This window comes from Podarcis raffonei, chromosome 16 (assembly GCF_027172205.1).
Source record: "Podarcis raffonei isolate rPodRaf1 chromosome 16, rPodRaf1.pri, whole genome shotgun sequence".
NCBI lineage: Eukaryota > Metazoa > Chordata > Lepidosauria > Squamata > Lacertidae > Podarcis > Podarcis raffonei.
The window spans coordinates 10,435,094-10,456,881 of record NC_070617.1 but is presented as its reverse complement, the minus strand read 5'-3'; the positions used below and the strand labels follow the sequence as shown (position 1 = coordinate 10,456,881).

The following is a 21,788-nucleotide window of genomic DNA, read 5'->3' as shown; positions in this document are numbered from 1 at the left end:
CCTCACACGGCGGACGCGCAGAACGTCGGTTTACGGGAGCTTCCTAGTGCTCTTACTACGCACGCGCAGCTCGCTCCGCAGCCGCTGTGAAGTCGGCTGCCCTTCTCTCTCCTTGGGAGGAGAGGGGACGGATTTTCCCCTTTGCCCATACCTGCAATGGCGGCTCCGAAGCTCTGCACTAAAGGGGAGCATGCGCGGGTTTGACGTCTGTGGGATGCCGCAGCCCCGCAAGGAAGATGGCGGCGCTCAGGGCTTTGTGGAGATTGCGGGCACCTTCAGGGTCATGGAGACAGGGGATTGCGCTGGGGGCGGCGCCCAGCAGGTAATACCCCCCACCCTTTTCACACCACCCTGGAAATAGATTTTCCCTCTTTTTGTTTTAATGGCTGAGGGTCTACCGTTACGGCTACGCGGCTCCCTTCCCACCCCGGTGAATTTCTAGAGAAATGTCAAGGTCCTAGTCCTCATGGAAGCCGTGCTGCGACGTGAGACCTCTGCCCTCCGACTGCCTTTGCAGGAGGCCTTTGTCCAGAGGCAGCGTCTCTGTACGTCGCACCGTGCGTTTCTATTCAGAAGCCAAAGACTGAAACAGGTTTGGGGGAGAGAAGAGATGAACCTCAGTTCAAATGACATTCTGCGTTGCATGGAGTGCAACCCCTTTTGTCGCTGGGGGTGGGAGTGGGGAACCATATGTTGGACCATGGTTCTTAACATAAATACACACACACCCGTCCTGCATAGCTGTCAACGTTTCCCTTTTTTAAAAGGGAAATTCCCTTATTCCGAATAGGATTCCTCGCAAGAAAAGGGAAAAGTTGACAGCTATGCCATCCTGACCGAGGCTGATGAGAGTTGGAGTCCAGCAGCATCAGTCCCCAGGCCTGGATTCAATTTCTATATGCTCTTGCATGGTAAGGTAAATGTATAAAGGTAAAGGACCCCTGGATGGTTAAGTCTAGCCAAAGGTGACTATGGGGTTGCAGCGCTCATCTTGCTTTCAGGCCGAGGGAGCCGATGTTTGTGCCAGCCTGACTAAACCGCTTCTGGTGCAACGGAACGCTGTGATGGAAACCAGAGCGCACGGAAACGCTGTTTACCATATTTTTCGCCCTATAGGACACACTTTTTCCCCTCCAAAAATGAAGGGGAAATGTGGGTGCATCCTATGGGGCGAATACAGGCTTTTGCTGAAGCCTGGAGAGCGAGAGGCTCTCGCTCTCCAGGCTTCAGGAAGCTCTGCGCGACCCTCCGGAGGCCGGCGCCAAGCCGCACCGGCCTCCGGAGGGTCACGCAGAGCTGCCTGCCCTCCCGGCGTCCGTGCAGCTCTGAACGACCCTCCAGAGTCCGGTGCCAAGCTGCGCTGGCCTCCGGAGGGTTGCGCAGAGCTGCCTGCATTAGGATGCCTCAGCGCGCCCGGGCTTCGCACAGCTGTTCGCAAGCCTGGGGAGACCGGCGCGGCTCCCTAGGCTTGCGGATAGCAGGCTCTTCTGGAGGCTGGGGTCAGGGGAAGCTCGGGCTTCCCCTGCGCCAGCCCCTTGCCTGGGGGGGGGGAAATAAATTTTTTTTCTTTATTTCCCCCCCAAAAAACTAGGTGCGTCCTATGGGGCGAAAAATACGGTACCTTCCCGCCACGACGGTACCCAACGCCGTTTACCTTCCCACTTCTACCCACCCACCCGCTCAACTCCTTGCAGGGATAAAGGGGGGCCAATTCTCTCCCCATTTCCCAACTTCCTCTCTAAGATTAAATTCCAAAACAAAAAGTCCTTTCCCACCAAAGGAAGGTAATATTTTGGCTTTATCAGTACTTTGTCAAGGCCAATTCACTATGCTCAGTAAAGAAAACCAGTATTTTCAGCCTCTTCCCTCCCCCCCTTCCACTTTACTCACAAAAGCAGATTTTAACAGTTATATATTCCCATATTTACACCCATTCACATCAAAATGATTTTTGATTACCAATATAAATAAAACTATAATATTAATGTTATTTTAAAGTCTGATTTAGTCTAATGTTAAGAATGAATATTATTGTTCTCTTTTTTTATCTTGATTTTTAACAAGCTAATACCTTTTAATAAAATAAGTCCACAATTATAATTCCATTAGGTTAGATGTCTTCAACACTCTGAAAGATCAAAAATTTCTTTCCCAAAAGTAGCGTAGATTCAGTCAGTCCAATCTTTCTTCCAGAGAGGAAATTTGTAGTATTCTTCCATTAAATAACATTGCAATCCTTCTCTGCTTTGTCCTCCATTTTAAGTCAAGTTCAATCACAGCATAGGAGAGATTCAAGTTCAAATTGAGTTCAAGTCAAGTTCGATGTTTTAAAAAATCTTGAGATTAGTATAAACGAAAGCAATGTGTAATCTTTTAATCCTTATTGTTCATTAGTTAACTTATCTCCCAAGGTAAACTTCATCAACACTTCACTTGTATGTATTTCATGCTCATAGCACCAGGAATGGGAGCAAACTTCCTTTTAACACTCCTGTTCCCCCTCCACCCCGCCGAATCAATCTAATTAAACAGTCCTCACCTTTGCAGTCAGCTTCAATATACTGGAATGGTAACCGCTTGTGGCTGGATCAGAGGTTTTGCTTCACGGAGCTGCAATGGTTCCTAGTTCACCAGCGCTTTCACTCGGCTTCACCCCCACCCTCTGCACCTCTCGGGATGGAGAACAGAGACCTGCAATGCCAAGGCGCCGTCTGTGAACAGCAGAACCCCGAGACACCCCAATGCTCCTCTTGGGTTTTTTGGGGGAAGCGCATCACCCTTTTGCTCTTCCCCAGAGGCTCCGTGAGGCCAAATCTGACAGAGCTGTCAGATCCGCCGTCCATCCGCCATGTTGCGGGAACCCGGAAGTGATGGTTTTTCATTCTTTTGCATAGTGCAGGCTTCCTCAACCTCAGCCCTTCAGATGTTTTTGAGACTACAATTCCCATCATCCCTGACCGCTGGTCCTGCTAGCTAGGGATCATGGGAGTTGTAGGCCAAAAAACATCTGGAGGGCCGAGGTTGAGGAAGCCTGGCATAGTGTATGTGCGCCTTGTGGGTAGGTTCGTTATTTGTTTGTCTTTGTTGGCAATGCGACAGGTTGGAATATATTTTTTAAATTTTGTGTATAGTGTGCTGTTATTTTCGCCCCTGTAAGCTGCTTTGAGATGTGGTGAAAAATGTGGTATAAATTCCTTAAATACAAAAATAAACTTGCGTTGAGCTGCCAGTAAAATAAATAAATAAAAATACAGTGGTACCTCGGGTTACAGACGCTTCAGGTTACAGACCCTGCTAACCCAGAAATAGTACCTCAAGTTGAGAACAGAATGAGAACAGAAATCATGCTCCAGCAGCGTGGCAGCCGCTGGAGACCCCATTTAGCTAAAGTGGTATCTCAGGTTAAGAACAGTTTTAGGTTAAGAACGGACCTCCAGAATGAATTAAGTTCTTAACCTGAGGTACCACTGTACAGTGTTGGGCTGGTCTTACGGACAACTGACTCAAAGCCAGGAAAACAAATCTGGAGCCAGATCTGGTGGATGTCTCCCAAGGTCAGCATCTATCCTAGTGCCAAGGCTTGCCCTACAACACAAGCTAGTCAGCATCCTATTTTCAGGTTCATACTGAGTGTTGCTGCCTGAGCAGATCTTAACATTTCTTCTTCCCTTCCTTAGAGGAAAGCAGTGGCAGCCTGATGTGGAGTATGTCCAGCAGTATGGAGGCGCCGTCATGTATCCCACGAAAGAGATGGAAAAATGGGTCCCTCCTCCCTGGAACGGTGAGTTTCCTCCATAGAACTGAATGGAGTCTCCCTCTCCTGTGGAGTTTCTCAACGGGATGAAATATAGTATTGTTCTGTTGTATTTACTGATGTAGAAGTGTTTCTCATGCTTGGGTCCCCAGCTGTTTTTGGACTACAGCTCCCATCACCTCTGACCACTGGTCCTGCTTGCTAGGGATGATGGGAATTGTAGTCCAAGAACAGCTGGGGACCCAAGTTTGAGAAATACTGATAGGCTGCACATAACTAACTTCTACTCGGAACAGACCCATTGTAAATAGATGGCAGTGACTAACTTACCTCAATTGATTTCATGGGGTCTGCTCTTGAGTAGGTTGGCTTCCATGCCGGATCAATTACAGAACATCCACACGTAATCAAAATAAAACAATCTCATTAAAAAACAAACACAGTGTGTGAAGAAACTAGCTTTAGAAAGGTAAAATTCTCGTTTGTTGCTATGCCCACTTTTGCCTCTGGCCTTGCTCACTACTGGGCAACCCAATCAGATGGGTAGCATAAATTTATTATTATTATTATTATTATTATTATTATTAGGTGGCGCCTGGAAGGTTCCCCATTCTTTGCCCTTACCTTTGTACAGTAGGCTACCTTCAGCCACACAAAACCCCGAGGTTTCTACACCCACCCACACTTCTCTGTCTCTTGGTCAGCAAGGGGCATCATCACAGTTCAATGACACATTCTAGCCAGAAAAAACACTTGCAAAAGAGACACAGCAGGGCTGGTAAGCAGTGTGGCTTGGGAGGGTGTGTGGCCAGCAGAGAGCCCCGAGGCCCTCAAGCCTTGAGTTTCCCCATCCCTGGGTAAAAGTAATATCCTTTGCTCCTCCCACATTTGCTTCTTCCCCCACCCACAGATGTGTTTCCCCAGTTGCTGGCCTACGAGTAAGTGCAGCCGTTAGGTTGAGGAAGAGCTCCCTTCTTCTGCCTTACCAGCAAGATGTCTCACATGTGCTCTTCTGACCCGAACAGACAAGGACCCGCCCTTTGAGAAAAATGTCTCCAATCTGACCGTCAACTTTGGGCCTCAGCACCCTGCGGCTCACGGGGTCTTGCGTTTGGTCATGGAGCTGAGCGGGGAGTCCGTGAAGAAATGTGACCCCCACATCGGCTTGCTTCACCGGGGCACCGAGAAGCTGATAGAGTACAAGACCTATCTCCAGGTAATCGTGGCAGGAGCTGCTCTTGCACTCTGGTCCCGCTTGCGGGATTCCCATCACGGGCCTCCAGTTGGCCACTGTGAGAACAGGACATTGGGCGAGAGTGACCACTGGCCTGATCCAGTAAAACTCTTAATAGGAGTTAATGGGAGTTGTTTTACTTAATAGGTCCCCTCGTACCTACGGGACTGCCTCTCCTGGTATGTCCCACAGAGGAACTTATGGTCTTCAAATAAAAACATCCTGAAGGTCCCAGGCCACAGAGAGGTTAGGTTGGCCTCAACCAGAGCCAGGGCTTTTTTGGCTGTGGCCCCGATCTGGTGGAACGCTCTGTTACAAGAGACTAGGGCCCTGTGGGACTTGACATCTTTCCGCAGGGCCTGCAAGACAGAGCTGTTGCACTAGGCCTTTGGCCAGGGCACAGCCTGACTCCCTCCTTTGGCAATCTTCACAGAACTTTAGCTTAATGGTTGCCATTAATTTGATTTTAATTAATTTTTATAATGAAATGTTTTTAGAATGTTGTACTATTTTATTGTTGTTAGCCGCCCTGAGCCCGGCTTTGGCTGGGGAGGGCGGGATATAAATAATTTTTTTAATTATTATTATCATTAATATGTTCTGAAGAAAAAGAAGAATTTGGATTTGATATCCCGCCTTTCACTCCCTTTAAGGAGTCTCAAAGCGGCTAACATTCTCCTTTCCCTTCCTCCCCCACAACAAACACTCTGTGGGGTGAGTGGGGCTGAGAGAAGTGTGACCGGCCCAAGGTCACCCAGCAGCTGCATGTGGAGGAGCGGAGACACGAACCCGGTTCCCCAGATTACTAGACTACCGCTCTTAACCACTACACCATACTGGCTCCTTGAGCAAGTCTCTAGCTGCTTTCAAACTATCCTTTTCTGGCCCAGGCTCTGCCCTACTTTGACCGGCTTGACTACGTCTCTATGATGTGCAACGAGCAAGCCTACTCCTTGGCGGTGGAGAAGCTGCTCAACATCCGTCCCCCCTTGAGGGCTCAGTGGATCCGAGGTGGGTAAGCAACGCAGGCAGCTTACGAGGGTGTGGTCGCAGCGAGCAGATGAAGCAATGCCCCTGAACTGCAGCCCATGTTTCCTCCTTGGTTTGTGTACCTTTAAACAAGCCAACATCAGGGAAGGGGAACCTGTGTCCCTCCAGATGTTGTTGGACTCCGGCTCCCATCATCCCTGCCTGTTGGTTGTGTTGGCTGGGTGTTGGGGTTAGGTCAGCAATAACTCATGTGTCAGTGAAGTTAACTCTTTATTCAAAGAAACAGACACAGCTCAGGCCAGTGAGCACAACAGCTCTTCCCAGCAGAACTAGTCCCAATGAGGCAGTTGCGAGGGCAGATGCTCCCCGCCTTCCCACCACTCCTTAAGTGCCCCCCCCCAAGTTCTGAGGCTCCTTCGTCTTGTCTCTCTTTCCTCCACCCTCTTCATGTCTCGGCAAAGTTCTGTGAGATCAGGGTGGGGAGCTGCCCTTTGCCGTGGCTTCTTCAGCAGCCTGCCTGATCTCTGCCTCTTGGCCTCCAGCCGCCGCTTCTGCCTCTGATTCTGGACTGCTCTCTGACATAGCCTCTTCCTGCTCCCTAAGCCCTGTCACCTCTTCAGCTTCCAACACCTCCTGCTCCCAGTCCTCCTTTCTTCTCTCTCTGATCACATATCATTATCCCACCACCAGGTCTTCTTCCCTTGGGGGGTTCCCTAGCTAGTGTCTCCCACCACTCCTCTGTATCCAGCCAGCCCATCACATTGGGGAGGATGTGAGTGGGTCACGGGTACCTCACCCCTGTGCTGTGTCCTAGGCCTCAGTCCTAAAGACACTCACTGAGGAGTGAACCCCTTTGAGTTCTATGTGGCTGTGCTTAGGATCGTAGCATTTAATATGTGCCCTATCCCCCCTCCCCATCCGTTTCCTTACATGCCCCCGGTTCTGCGTTCACAGTAGCTAACCTGAGTCTCTGCCTCCTTTCCAGTTCTCTTTGGCGAAATCACGCGCCTCCTGAACCACATCATGGCCATCACAACCCACGCCCTGGACATTGGGGCCATGACTCCTTTCTTCTGGATGTTTGAGGAGAGGGAAAAGGCAAGTACTCTTGGATCCAGCGCTGTCATCGGAGACGCCTTGGTGACATGGAGTGCCATCTGCCAGCTTCATCACCGGCTGCCCATTTGTTCCCAGACAAGTTTCAGAGTTCTGGTTTTGAACTTTTAAATACTCATGTATCAAAACTGCCTAGGTGATCATTAGGCAAGCCCTCAAATCCTGCCATCTCCAGTAGACGGATAAGACTACTGGCGTACCTTCCCAGATCATTGTTAGGGTGACATATAAGAGGGGACTGCCTGACTCTGCTCAGGGTTGTGTGTATTCTATGATTCCACACACATACCCAAAAAAGGTGCCAGGTTCATTGTCCTGAGCATATTAACCTTTGTTTTTAAAAAGTAATTGACGAGGTTTCTAGTCCTGATGATTGTGGAAGCCTGCCTTAGAATTCTGTGCACAAAGTCAGAACCCAAAAAGAGTTCTTGGGGTGGCGGCACGAAGCATAAATGCCCTACTGCACCTTGCATCTCCTGCCAGTTTCTAAATTACGCAAAAGAAACAAGCCTGTGCAGATTGCATAAAACCCACAACTCTTTCTGGTCCCTGTGGCACAGCGTACACAGAGAGTTAGAATCCTAGAATCGTAGAGTTGGAAGGGACCACGAGGATCATCTAGTCCAACCCCCTGCAATGCAAGAATCTTTCGCCCAATGTGGGGCTCAAACCCACAACCTTGAAGTTAAGAGTCTCCTGCTCTACTTACTGAGCCATCCACAGGGCTCTTGCTCAGTGGTGTAGGAATGTTACTCTCTCTTATCCCAGTGCTGCCTGCCGTGATGTGCGGCAACATCCTGACACCTCAAGCACAAAGTTCGTAGCTGTGCGAACTTGAGATGTTGGGGATGAAACCAAGAAACCTACAGCCTTCGACAGTCTGGTGCCTTCTAGGTATTTGGGACTGCACCTCCTATCAGCCCCAGCCAGGCCTAGTAAAAAACATTGAGCGTTGCATAGCATCATAGAATTGTAGAGTCCTTGGAAGGCACACCAAGGGTCATCTAGTCCAACCCTGCTCTTGTCAGCCCCAGCCAGCCATAGCCCAAAAGAAGGCATCAGGTGGGGAAGCCACTGGCCCATGGCACAATGGGAGAGGCCAGTTGGGAGCTGTCCACAGGATTGCACCTGTAAAATGTCCCCCTTCCCTCCCTCTTTGTCTGCCTTCCAGATGTTTGAATTCTACGAGCGGGTGTCTGGAGCCCGGATGCACGCTGCTTACGTCCGACCAGGAGGGGTCCACCAGGTGAGAAGGCTGCTTTGTGACCGGACAGGTGGACAGCCAGGTTGGATTGGGCAGGTCTGAAGACTTGTTTTTCACAGAGACGGGAAGACCACTAGTTCTCCAGGACCTCTGTCTCTCTCTTCATGGGTTGTATCCACTGTCGGTTCTAGTCTTAGTTGAACACAATCCCAGGATGTCTTTTCAGCATCTGCTCCTCTCTTCTTCTCCATCCCCGTCACTCAGGACATGCCTCTCGGGCTGATGGATGACATCTATGAGTTTGTGAAGAATTTCTCCATCCGGATAGACGAGGTGGAAGAGGTGAGGCGTTGTTGACAAACGGGGGGGGGGCAGCCCTTACCATGAGGTTTATCTGACCTCCCAAGCTACTGTGGCAGGCTCCTGCTGTTTGGGTTTTTTAAAACTCCTCTTGAGGGTGCCAGTCAAACAAATGTGCTTTCTTTCAGCCATCCTATGCTCCTCCCCTAGTTTCCTCTCCAACAGGCAGTCAGTATTTCATGCCTACTGAGCACATTCAGTCTTCGTGGGGGTTGTGGGGGGGGCACTGCTTGAGATTGTTTGTGTTTTTCCTAAAGATCTTTCATCCTTGTAAAAGCTGTATCTTTTCGCTCAGATTCTCCCTGAGCCAAAAGATCAGACCCTGTTTTCATCTGTATGAATTCCTGCTTTTGTTTCAAGGGTGTTATGTTGTATTTTTGTTTCAACAGTGCTGTTTTTATGTTGTACACCACCTAGAGGTTTCCTTGTTAAAGAAGTGACTTTAAGTGCTTGAAATAAAATAAATACTTATGCAAACCAGAGTTAAAATTAACCACAGTTTCAGGCTCTAGCAACCGTGCTAAAGAAGGAGCAGGGGAAGAAGAGTCCTAGGCTTGTGCTGGTCACAGTAAACCATAGTTTATTGCGTTTAAGCTACGGTTTATCATGCTTAAACTATGGTTTGTTGTGACATTCACACTCTCTGTTCTTCTCTATGGTTTCTTCCTCTTAAAACAAGGTTGGGGAGCCTGTGACCTGTTGGGATACTGCCAGGGAGACAAAGTCCATCATAGCCCCCAAGCCGGCTGCCGGACGATCCATCGATCTCCCGTAGACACGCAGTATCAGCAATTAGCGACACGAAGCCTCAGAAATAGCTTGCCACATTCTTGGGCTGGTGCACACTCTATCAGCAGAATTCACACAGCGAAAGATGCACAGCAGGAGAGCATATTTACAAGTTTATTCAGCGTTGGTCAGAACAAAGAAAAACATGACTGCCTGCTTGCGTGTTCAGGCACAGAGAGAAACGAAAGCAAAGACACAACAGAAACATCCTGTGAAACAGGAAATACGCAGGCTGTGACACAAACATCCTGCTCCCTTTTAAGGTGGAACGGAAATATCCTAACATGACCATCTAGATCTTGTTGAGATCCAGCTGCCTGTAGCCAGGATAGCCCAATGGTTGGGGATGATGGGAGGTATAGTTCAGTAACACCAACCCTATCCTAAGAGAAATATAAAACAGAACCTGATAATTGTGCCATGAGCACCACTGACTAGTTGGAAATCAGTGATCTGAAGGGGGAAGAGCTGGTTGGGGTTCCCCACTCCCCCAATATAGATTCCACGGCTCAGTTAGTTGTATCTTTTCTTTCCCTCCATCCCTCCAGATGCTGACAAACAACCGAATCTGGAAAAACCGGACAGTTGATATTGGAGTGGTGACGTCGGAGGAAGCTCTCAATTATGGTTTTAGGTAACGGAGCAGTGAAATCACGTGGTGAAGCTGGTGTCCACCAGAATTAGGGTGTCCCGCATTGTGTGGGTGCTCACTTTAACCTTGGGCACAAATGCTGCGTTTTCCCTCCTGCATCTCTCCTCTTCCTCTTTCCCCGTCAGCGGAGTGATGCTTCGTGGCTCAGGAATCCAGTGGGACCTTCGCAAAACCCAGCCGTACGACGTCTACGACCAGGTGGAGTTTGATGTCCCGATTGGGTCACGAGGCGACTGCTACGACAGGTGTGGTTCCACTTTCTGGAGGGGGATTTACCAGCACTTGGTGTTCTGCACGCCCCCAAGAGCTTGTCCAGCAACTTCTCAGTAATAGTATGCAATTCCACAAAAAGCACAATGTCTCTCTCGTCATAAGAACAGTCAAAATGGTTCATCCAATGTCTTCCTCTGCTGCGATGGGTCGTGGATTCCTTCCAAAGCCTCCCACTTTTGAAATATTATCTCACCTGCCTACAGATTTTGACTTGACTTTCTAGCCAAGTCCATTATGAGCTGTCACTGCCGACCCCTCCTTCCCCCAATTCTTGTGGCAATTGCAGAGAGCTTGGATTGAAAAGAGCCATGCTTGTGTTGGCTTGGTTTGATGCAGGATCGCTGGGAGAAGGAGGCCCTGCCGGTCAAACATTGCAGGACCATGGAGAACTCCAAATGAGCCACTTGGCTCCTTGGAAGGTTGGGAGAAGAATGAGCCTTTTTAAGCTCCTGCTCTCAGGCTCCACCTCTTTATGATGAGCTCTAGATTCTTAAAGGGCCCACCCTCTGGCCTGGAGGTGGGCACCCTGTTCCTTAGCCCCCTTCCTGGTGTGCTCTGTTAATGGGACCTTCCTGGGGTTTTTCTCTGGTTCTTCACTATCTAGCTCCCTGGCTAGATAGCATTGGGTGGTACCCAGCCAAGTTCTGTATAGTATTTGATTATATCCAATGTTAGTCTAGTCAAAATGGACCCATTGAAATTAAACAGCATGTATAACTTAGACCCAGTGGGTCTGCTCTGAGTAGAATTTAGTTGGCCAAAACCAATTAGCCCTAAGTTATTCATGCTGATTTATTTAAAAAGGTCTATTCTAAGTAGGACTAACATTGGGTACAAACCGATAAATTTATATCCCACCTTTCCTTCAAGGAGCTCAAAGTGGCATGTGTGGTTCTCCCCTTTTCCATTTCAAGGTTTTTCCCCAGCCCCCCACTTCATTCTCACAAAAATGCCCTGCGAGGTAGCTTAGACTGAGAGACAGGCACCGGCCTGGTGAATTTGATGGCCAGGTGGGGATTTGAACCCTGGTTTCCCAGCTGCTAGTCTGACACTCTAACCACTATGCCACACTAGTTGCTCAAGACTAGTTGGGTCTATGCCGTTGTGTTTTTTTACTAGAACGCCCAACGTTTTATTTATTGCATTTGTATCCACCTTGCTGCCAAGGAACTGAATGTGGTATTTGCCCTTCTCCTCCAGTTCCGTTTCATCTTCACAATAACCCTGTGAGGTAGGATGGGCTGAGAGATCATGACCACTGCCCCCCCCCTTGCGAGCTTCATGACTGAGTTAGGGGTTTGAATTATCACCTTTAACCATTACCCCACACTCCCTCACAGGTACTTGTGCCGAGTGGAGGAGATGCGCCAATCCCTCCGTATCATCTTGCAGGCCCTCAACAAGATGCCTGAGGGGGAGATCAAAGTGGACGATGCCAAAATCTCCCCTCCAAAGCGGGCAGAGATGAAGGTAACAAAACCACCCCTGAGCTGAGGTGGCACCTCCTGGTGGTGAAACGGGGAAGCTCTCTCCTTTGTCTGGGTTTTACAGTACAGTGGTACCTCGGGTTACATACGCTTCAGGTTACAGACTCCGCTAACCCAGAAATAATACCTCGGGTTAAAAACTTTGCTTCAGGATGAGAACAGAAATCGTGCTCCGGCGGTGCAGCGGCAGCAGGAGGCCCCATTAGCTAAAGTGGTGCTTCAGGTTAAGAACAGTTTCAGGTTAAGAACAGACCTCCGGAACGAATTAAGTACTTAACTCGAGGTGCCACTGTATCTGAAGAAGTGTGCATGCACACGAAAGCTCATACCAATAACAAACTTAGTTGCTCTCTAAGGTGCTACTGGAATGAATTTTTTTATTGGGTTTTACAGTGTGCGTGTATCTTTTATTCCCTCTCCAGACTTCCATGGAGGCCCTGATCCACCACTTTAAGCTGTACACAGAGGGCTACCAAGTGCCCCCTGGAGCTACGTACACAGCTATAGAGGCACCCAAGGTACCGTCCAGTTCTCTGAGCAGTTGGAGGGAACAGCAGATCGGCAACAAAATGGAGTGCTCCCATTCTGGGCTCCAGCCAGACATGCCCTTTCCCTGGATATTCCGCCACTCTGATCTCCCTCTTTCCCATTGCTTCTTCGTGCACCAAACCAATATTCAGCGTTCTGTAGCTACTGAGCATGCTCAGTCCACGCTGGGCTATGGTTGGTTTTCTTGGTGCATTTTTAAGATATTCCCCCCACCACCACCAAAAAAGATTTGTCCCCTTACTTCTGGAAGCCCCAGGATGCTTGCAAGTATGCTGATTCCTCTTTCTTCATCGTAGGCCCCATTTTTACTTCAGTCTGGTCAGCGCCTGAGTTTGCTGTCAGCAGGGTCGCCAGCCAAATATTGCCCTCTGTATACCTCCTTCTTACCATGAGAGCATCTGTGGAGCTTAATTCTCAGCCTGGACTCACAGTTCTCAGGGTTCCCTGGGAAGAGAGAATGATTGTTAAACTACTCTGATAATTGTAGCTCTTTTAGGGGTGTCCTAACAGCCCTCAGAAGGGATGCGGGTGGCGCTGTGGGTTAAACCACAGAGCCTAGGACTTGCCGATCAGAAGGTCAGTGGTTCGAATCCCCGCTACGCGGTGAGCTCCTGTTGCTCTGTCCCAGCTCCTGCCAACCTAGCAGTTTAAAAGCACGTCAAAGTGCAAGGAGATAAATAGGTGCCGCTCCAGCGGGAAGGTAAACGGTGTTTCCGTACGCTGCTCTGGTTCGCCAGAAGCGGCTTAGTCATGCTGGCCACATGACCCGGAAGCTGTACGCCGGCTCCCTCAGCCAGTAAAGCGAGATGAGCGCCGCAACCCCAGAGTCAGCCACGACTGGACCTAATGGTCAGGGGTCCCTTTACATTTACCTAACAACCCTCAGCAGCCTCAACAAACTGTAGTTCCCAGGATTCTTTGCGCGGAAACCGTGACTCTTTAAAGCAGTACGATACAGCTTTAAATGCATAGTGTGGAGGCGTCCTTTTTTATGTTGCCTGCCTCTTCTCCTTGGAGTCCCAGAATCCTTTGCAACTCTCTCACTGAGGAAGTTCTAAAGCCATACTCCGCTTCAAGTTCTCTCTCTGCCCTCTCACACCCCACGTACCGTGGTAACCCGGCTTCTCAATCTGGGTCATCTAATTCTCGTCCCCTCTGCTCCTCTGCATTCTCATCCTGCAGGGGGAGTTTGGTGTGTACCTGGTCTCTGATGGCAGCAGCCGGCCCTACCGCTGCAAGATAAAGGCTCCAGGATTCGCCCACCTGGTAAGAGGGACAAGAAAGGAAAGGGGGAAATGGCCGGTGGCCATTGGGACTGGCGGGGTGGGAGGCAGGCAGCCCAACAGTAGGTGGCGCCAGAGCCAACCAAGGGCAGAACCAACTAGCCCTATGTTCTACAAGGGCAACTCTGAGATTGAGAAGGAGGAGGAAGCTGATAGGCTGGGTCACCCTCTGGGCTGGATGTAAGGAAGAAGGCAGGCAGAGGGGCTTGGGGGGTGCTGCCTGAGGGTCGAGTGAGGCTGGGACAGTGTACCCTTTGTCTTTCTGAAAGGAGGCACCTGTAGAAAACCCAACAAAGGAAGCTGCAATGCGCTCTTATGTGGGGCTACCTTTGAAGGTGACCTGGAAACTACAACCAATCCAGAATGCAGCAGCTAGACTTTTGACTGGGAGCAGCCGCCGAGACCATATAACACTGGTCTTGAAAGACCTACACTGGCTCCCAGTACGTTTCCGAGCACAATTCAAAGTGTTGGTGCTGACCTAAAAGCCCTAAATGGCCTCGGTCCAGTATACCTGACGGAGTGTCTCCACCCCCTTCGTTCTGCCCGGACACTGAAGTCGAGCGCCGAGGGTCTTCTGGTGGTTCCATCACCTCGAGAAGCCAAGTTACAGGGAACCAGGCAGAGGGCCTTCTCGGTAGTGGCACCCGCCCTGTGGAACGCCCTCCCACCAGATGTCCAAAAGAACAACAACTACCAGACTTTTAGAAGACATCTGAAGGCAGCCCTGTTTAGGGAAGCTTTTAATGTTTAATAGGTTATTGTATTTTAGTGTTCTGTTGGAAGCCGCCCAGAGTGGCTGGGGAAACCCAGCCAGATGGGCGGGGTATAAATAATAAGTTATTATTATATTATTATTATATAAGCTTCTTGATATCAATAAGCTAGGGTGGGGAGGGTCATGGCAAGCCCTGCCCCTCCTTCTTTGCCTTGGGAAAAGCAGATGGCAATACGTCATGACCCTCAGATTTGGTTAGGTGTCCTTGCTGCATGTTTTAATAGAACGGCACTGGAAATATTTGCTCAGGGGGCTGGCAGGGGGAATTTCCCGGCTCTTCCTTGAACTATTTCTGGTAGTCATTCTTCCTTACAGGCTAGGAGAGTTCAGCATTGCAAAAAGAGGGACTGTATGCTTCTGCTCATTTGTTTGACTAGCATGTGTTTGTTTGTGTGTGTGTGTGTGTGTGTGTAGGGGATGTTTCCTTCCTCTATTGTGTTCCTCTTCTTGTCACCTAGAGTTGGGAAAACTCTGTGTTTCGGTTGTGGTTTCGAGTGCACATGCAGGGAGGGTGGTGTGAGTTCTGCATGGTACAAAAAAACCTCATTCAAAACTTGTCGTGTTTCCAGAAAAATGCTGACCCCTCTGAATCTTGTCTCAGGGTTAAGCAAATTCCCATGTTTCTTTTTACATGATTCCTTTTCAGTTGAACTTGCAAGAGCGCCAAATTGATCTCTCCAGATCACTGGGCCTCTCAACCACAGAAAACCTAATTCACAGCACAAACTTACATGTTACATGTTTCTTCAGAAGTTGGTCCTGTTGAGTTCAAGGGGGCAAAGCCCTGAAAAGTAGGTGCAAGTTTGGAGTCTTAGAACAGTCCTAGATTAATAGAATTGTAGAGTTGGAAAGGGACCCTGAGGATCATCTAGTCCAACCCCCTACAGTGCAGGAATATGCAGCTGACCCATATGGGAATCAAACCTGAAACCTTGGCATTTCATCACCATTCTCTAGCCAACTGAGCTATCCAGGCTGGCTTCATATGACTTCAGCAGGAATTCTTTGCTTGGTGCATTTGGTGTTTTTTTAAAAAAAGCTCTCAAATTTCTAGACCTTGTGAAATGCTTTTTAAAATCAAAGCTGAGATTCCTCAGCAAGTTAAATTTGGTTTCCAGTTCTGCTTTTTCCCTCCTGTCACATATGTGGTGGGAGGCTGTTTAGGAGAACATGTTGAGCCAGGTGTGGTGAACCTTTGGCTCTCCCAGATGTTGCTGGACTACAATCCCCATCATCCCCGACCATTGGCCGTGCTTGCTGGGGCTGGTGGGAATGGTCATTCAGCAACATCTGGAGGGGTAGTGGTTCCCCACATCTGGTGTAAGCCACCTGTGTGCCGTTTTTATAGCCCTGGCTTGGTGGCAGCAAAGCGCTTGAGATCTTTCCACTTCCTGACGCTTCTAAACCTTAAATTAGGGATGGGGAACGCATGACCCTCCTTGCGCACACCCCTTTCCATCCAGACAAGGAAAAGGAATGATCAGAGTTTAGGCAAAAAGACTGAAGAAAAGTACAGGGCCCTTGGTGGGGTGGGTGCAGTGAGAGTCCTGAGGGCCAGATAGAGACTTTGGGGGCCGCATTTGGCCCCTGGGCCTGAGAGTCCTCACCCCTGTACTGCAGGGAGGATGGTCTGACCAGCTCTCCTTGCCCCATTCATCTAACATTTAATCCTATTGAAAACAAGAAGAAGAGAAGAAGAGTTTGGATTTGATATCCCGCTTTATCACTACCCGAAGGAGTCTCAAAGTGGCCAACATTCTCCTTTCCCTTCCTCCCCCACAACAAACACTCTGTGAGGTGAGTGGGGCTGAGAGACTTCAGAGAAGTGTGACTGGCCCAAGGTCACCCAGCAGCTGCATGTGGAGGAGCGGAGACACAAACCCGGTTCACTAGATTACGAGTCCGCCGCTCTTAACCACTACACCACACTGACTCTCAAGCAAACAAACACCAAATCCATAGACATTCTTAAATCTTCGCCTCCCCTATCCATTTCTGCAGGCTGGGCTGGATAAGATGTCGCAAGGTCACATGCTTGCGGACGTGGTGGCCATCATCGGTAGGTCTGACTTCCATTCTTTTTGTTTGGCTTTTTGGCTGGCGGAGGGGGAGGGGAGGTGGCGGGCAGGCAGGTGGGAAGCAGGTAGCTGTAGCTCTGTGAGGTGCACCTGCCTGGAGATTTCCGGGACTGAACCTGGGACCGTCTGCATGCCAAGCAGGTGCTGATAATCCACGCAGGCAGAATGACACCCCTTTGGCAGAAGAGATAGCAGCTTGCCAGTAGCAAGATGGAGGATTCCAGTAGCGGAATTCCCAGGGGCTCGGTCTGCAGTGCTCACTGTGGCCACTCAGAAGCAAGCCCCATTAAATTCAATGGGACATACACTCAGGGAAGTGGGGTTAGGACTCCAGCCTCAGTCTCTCAGCTGCTATATGAGGGTTAGGAAACCTGCAGCACTCTCCAAACGTTTCTGGACTTCAGCTCCCATTATCCCTGACCATTAGCTGCACTGGCTGGGGTTGCTGGGAACTGGAGTCCAATAACAACTGGAGGGACATTGCTTTCCCCATCCTTGCAGGCCTCCTCTCCGGGGATAATTTAAGCCACAGTTGAGCCAGTCTGGGTCTACCTCCTCCATGGAGAATCTGACTGTCAGACAAGACCAGGGGTCAGCAAACTTTTTCAGCAGGGGGCCTGTCCACTGTCCCTCATACCTTGTGGGGGACTGGGCTATATATTGGGGGGGAAATGAACAAATTCCTATGCCCCACAAATAACCCAGAGATGCATTTTAAATAAAAAGACACATTTTACTCATGTAAAAACACGCTGATTCCCAGACCGTCCATGGGCCAGATTTAGAAGGTGATTAGGCCAGATCCAGCCCCCGGGCCTTAGTTCGCCTACCCATGGACAAGACGATGTTTCCCCCTGAGCATATTCAGAAAGTGTTTCTCTCATTGCGGAACGAGCAGAGGGAGTTGACTCGTACCAAGTGTCAGAGCAGATGTGGGGAACCTCTGGACCTCCAGATGTTGCCAATTGCCAGGGGTGATGGGAGCTGTCATTCAGGAACATCTGGAGAGTCCACACTTGGGAGAGCTTTGCATAATGGAGTTTGTGGGGTGGGCCAAGTTGCCGGCTAACATTTGATGATGGGCATCCCGTTTTCCTAAAAAGTGAAGCACTGGGTTGCAGCAGCGCAGCCAGCTTCCTAGGCATGCTTCTCCCAGGAGCAAGTCCCATCACATTGTGAAGTGTGGCTAGGACTGCAACCCTTTAATGCCGTACACTGCCAAATGTCTAACATGAAGGCTGTAGGCACCATCCCTGGCAGCTTTCACGTCTCTCCTCCTCTTCCTCAGGCACCCAGGACATCGTCTTTGGAGAAGTGGATAGATAAGCATTGAGCCCCCTGAAACGAGCCACAGCATCACCTCGTAGAGGGGGATTCCCTCCTGAATTGGCACCTCCCAGCAAGGACCGTTGATGCACCGTCCTTCCTCTCTTTTTTCGGTGTCTCTCTGTGTACAGTCTTGTGTGGCCCTCCTTGCACTGCAGGCAGGGCTTAGCTATAATTAAACAAAATGCTCTCAGCAAACTCAGGGTGTGTCTCTGTGTGTTTGTGATGAGGAATCCGCCAGCGGGGCCTCACCTCCGCCTCCCTTAGCTTCCTCTTCCTTTGCTTAAGATTGAAGCTCTGAGTTCTCTTTTTCCCATTCTCTCTCTCTGTCAGTGCTGGGCCTTTTAAAAAAAAAAGCAAACACATACACACAGACATCATTTTGCTTTGCAGATGGAACAGGCTGCGTTCAACCCCCAGCAGCTCCAGAGAGAACAAACAGTGGTTGGGAGCCAGCCTGCAGCAGCTGGGCCTAATTTGGCCCAGGATGAATCCTTAATTGGCCATGTTTATTTCTTCATTATTTCCATTTCTCTGCGACTTCCTGTCTGAAAAATTCATAAACAGTGGTACCTTGGTTTACGAACTTAATCCGTTTCAGAAGTCTATTCTTAAACCAAAGGCATACTTTCCCATAGAAAGTAATGCAAAATGGGTTAATCCGTTCCAGACTTTTAAAAACAACCACTAAATCAGCAATTTAACATGAATTTTACTACCTAAGGGGACCATTGATCCATAAAGGTAAAGGGACCCCTGACCATTAGGTCCAGTCGTGACCGACTCTGGGGTTGCGGCGCTCATCTCGCTTTATTGGCCGAGGGAGCCGGCGTACAGCTTCCGGGTCATGTGGCCAGCATGACTAAGCCGCTTCTGGCAAACCAGAGCAGCGCACGGAAACGCCGTTTACCTTCCCGCCAGAGCGGTACCTATTTATCTACTTGCAGTTTGACGTGCTTTTGAACTGCTAGGTTGGCAGGAGCTGGGACTGAGCAACGGGAGCTCACCCCGTCACGGGGATTCGAACCGCCGACCTTCTGATCAGCAAGTCCTAGGCTCTGTGGTTTAACCCACAGCACCACCTGCGTCCCATAATTCTATGACCATAATTATGTCTGAATGCAAAACGTAAAAAGAGTGTTTATGTTCATTCTACAGCCTTTACTCTCTGCCCCACCCCACTGCCCAGTTTTTGCCACGTTCCAAATTTCATTTATGTAGCAAAACTTACATAATGCTTGATTGCAACGAAACCTCCAGAAACAAACAAAAATAATATCAATAAAAGACAGTTAAAAGCAAGTACTTAAGAATGCTGAAAATACAATTCAAATCAACAGTAAGATAAAAGAGAACCAAACACATGGCAGCAGTCTAACATCTCTGAATAGTCTTGCCCAAACAACGGTGTTTTAAGCAGGCATGGGAAAGTGTACAGCAGAGGCCCCTGCCTAAAATCAAGAGGTAGGGAGTTCCAAAGTATAGCTGGAGCCACACTAAAAGATTGCTGTGGTTTTTTTAAAGAAGTGTGAAAGGAGCATTATTTGGCACCTGATACAGGGACGCGGGTGGCGCTGTGGGTTAAACCACAGAGCCTAGGGCTTGCCGATCAGAAGGTCGGCGGTTTGAATCCCCGTGACGGGGTGAGCTCCCGTTGCTCGGTCCCTGCTCCTGCCAACCTAGCAGTTCGAAAGCACGTCAAAGTGCAAGTAGATAAATAGGTACCACTCCGGTGGGAAGGTAAACAGTGTTTCCATGTGCTGCTCTGGTTTGCCAGAAGCGGCTTAGTCATGCTGGCCACATGACCTGGAAGCTGTACGCCAGCTCCCTCGGCCAATAAAGCGAGATGAGCACTGCAACCCCAGAGTCGGCCATGACTGGACCTAATGGTCAGGGGTCCCTTTACCTTTACCTTACAGGATTAGCAGTAGGCATCAAGAGACTTTTGCCACCCTTAGTCTGCGGCACATCTTCCAAAAAGAAGAAGAAAAGTATTTTGCTTTGGTTGGCTGAGGCCAGCTGAAGCGTGTGCCTATATTGGAGGATTTGTGGCTTCTGTGGGTACCGTGCAATGAGTCTCTCAGCGTTCACACTGTGGGCCTAATTTGAAGGCAGGCAGGCAAGCGTCCAAAGAAAACAAGAGTAAATTGTTTTTTCTCTCTCTCTGAAGGAGACAGAGCTCCTCTGCTGCCTGCCTTGGATGGAAACTCTCAAGAATAGGCGATTTCAAAATTTCCAGATGCTGAATGTGATAAATCAGATACCAATATCTGATTTCACTCCCCCCCCCGCCCCGCCCCCCCCCCACACACATTGAGGCTGTTTTTGTAGGGGAAGGGAAAGACCAGCAAGCAAGAGAGAAGCACTTTTGCAACTGTTTTTTCCACTCTGTATCTTTCTGGGTTTAAAGCATCCATTTACTGGCGCCGCCTGTTATCCTTTTTTTAAAATGTAGGGAACTCTCAAGTAAATGAATTGCTCAGTTGAGATGTGAGCTGTTGCCATCTTCTTTGAACAGCCTGGAAAATGCATTAAAGCTATTAATTTTTTTTATGAAACAAAGACAGTGAATAGACACAACGGAGCCTGTCCTCAAGGGTGTAATTTATTTGTTTTATACCCTCCAGATATGTTGGACTACAGCCAGCAGTGCTGATGGAGACTCATGGGAGCTGTAGTTCAAAACATCTTGAGGGCACCAGGTTCGGGAGAAGCTGGTATATAGAGTAACAGATCTCTGCCCTGAGGAGCCTACAGTCTAAAATGCAGTTAACTGTCTATGAAATGTTTTGGTACAGTATGGTACTCAATGTATGGTCACATACCCTGGTGGAGGGGAATGCTCTCGGGTGCGAAGGCCTCAGTTCAAGGAGAGTAAAGTCTTTTACTGAAACACTTTCCCGAAATCAGAGTTCAAGGTGCAGTGTAGTCTCAACAAACCAAGCTAAAGCACCGAGACCTGTATTTTCAGCAATGGGAAAGCTCAAGAGGCAAAGCCTTCTACACTGAAAGAGTGTCAGGGACGGCTTACTCAGAAGTAGGCCAGAAAATGCTGGGTCTGTAGAATTCACAGATTGGCTTAACATTCAATCCCTTTCCCCATGAAACACTGGGGAATTAGCTCTGTGAGAGAAATAGGGGTTCCCCTAGCAACTTTCAGCACATTTACTAATGTCAGCTCCCATGACTCTTTGTGGGAGATCCACGACTGTTTAAAGTGGTGTTATCGTGTTTTAAATGCACACCCTCCAAGTGTTCCTATTTTCCAGGGATTTACAGAAGCCGTCCCGGTTTCTGATTTGATCCCAGAATGTCCCACATCTACTTAGGACATCCCTATTTTCACCAGATAAATGTTGCAGGGTTGGAGTTATGCAATCTCCAAACCAAGGGGATAAGTAACTATATAACCTTTAGAAGACATCTGAAAGCAGCCTTGTATAGGGAAGTTATTTGATGTTTACTGCTTTATTATGTTTTTATATGGGATGCGGGTGGCGCTGTGGTGTAAACCACTGAGCCTTGGGCTTGCCGATCGGAAGGTCGGTGGTTTGAATCCTGCCAACCTAGCAGTTCGAAAGCACATCAAAATGCAAGTAGATAAATAGGTACCGCTCCGGCGGGAAGGTAAACGGCATTTCAGTGCGCTGCTCTGGTTTCGCCAGAAGCGGCTTAGTCATGCTGGCTACATGACCAGAAAAACTGCAGACAAACGTCGGCTCCCTTGGCCAGTAAAGCGAGATGAGCGCCGCAACCCCAGAGACTTAACTGGACTTAACGGTCAGGGGTCCTTTACCTTTTTTAAAAAGATGTTTTTATATAGGTTGGAAGCAGCCCAGAGTGGCTGGGGCAACCCAGTCAAAGGGACAGGGTATACAATGGTACCTCGGGTTAAGAACTTAATTCGTTCTGGAG

At 49.1% G+C, this 21,788-nt stretch overlaps 1 protein-coding gene across 1 annotated transcript; it reads left to right on the top strand.

Annotated features, from left to right (window-relative positions):
* Positions 1–109: 109 nt before the first annotated feature.
* NDUFS2 (NADH:ubiquinone oxidoreductase core subunit S2) lies at positions 110–18,075 on the top strand. Its single transcript, XM_053368500.1, has 14 exons — positions 110–322; positions 3,678–3,781; positions 4,780–4,970; positions 5,879–5,999; positions 6,964–7,076; positions 8,266–8,340; positions 8,563–8,640; positions 9,996–10,081; positions 10,225–10,344; positions 11,713–11,842; positions 12,282–12,377; positions 13,591–13,674; positions 16,471–16,528; positions 17,836–18,075. Exons 1-14 carry the CDS (start codon positions 237–239, stop codon positions 17,871–17,873), a joined length of 1,380 nt encoding a protein of 459 aa, XP_053224475.1. The 5' UTR covers positions 110–236; the 3' UTR covers positions 17,874–18,075.
* Positions 18,076–21,788: the final 3,713 nt, after the last annotated feature.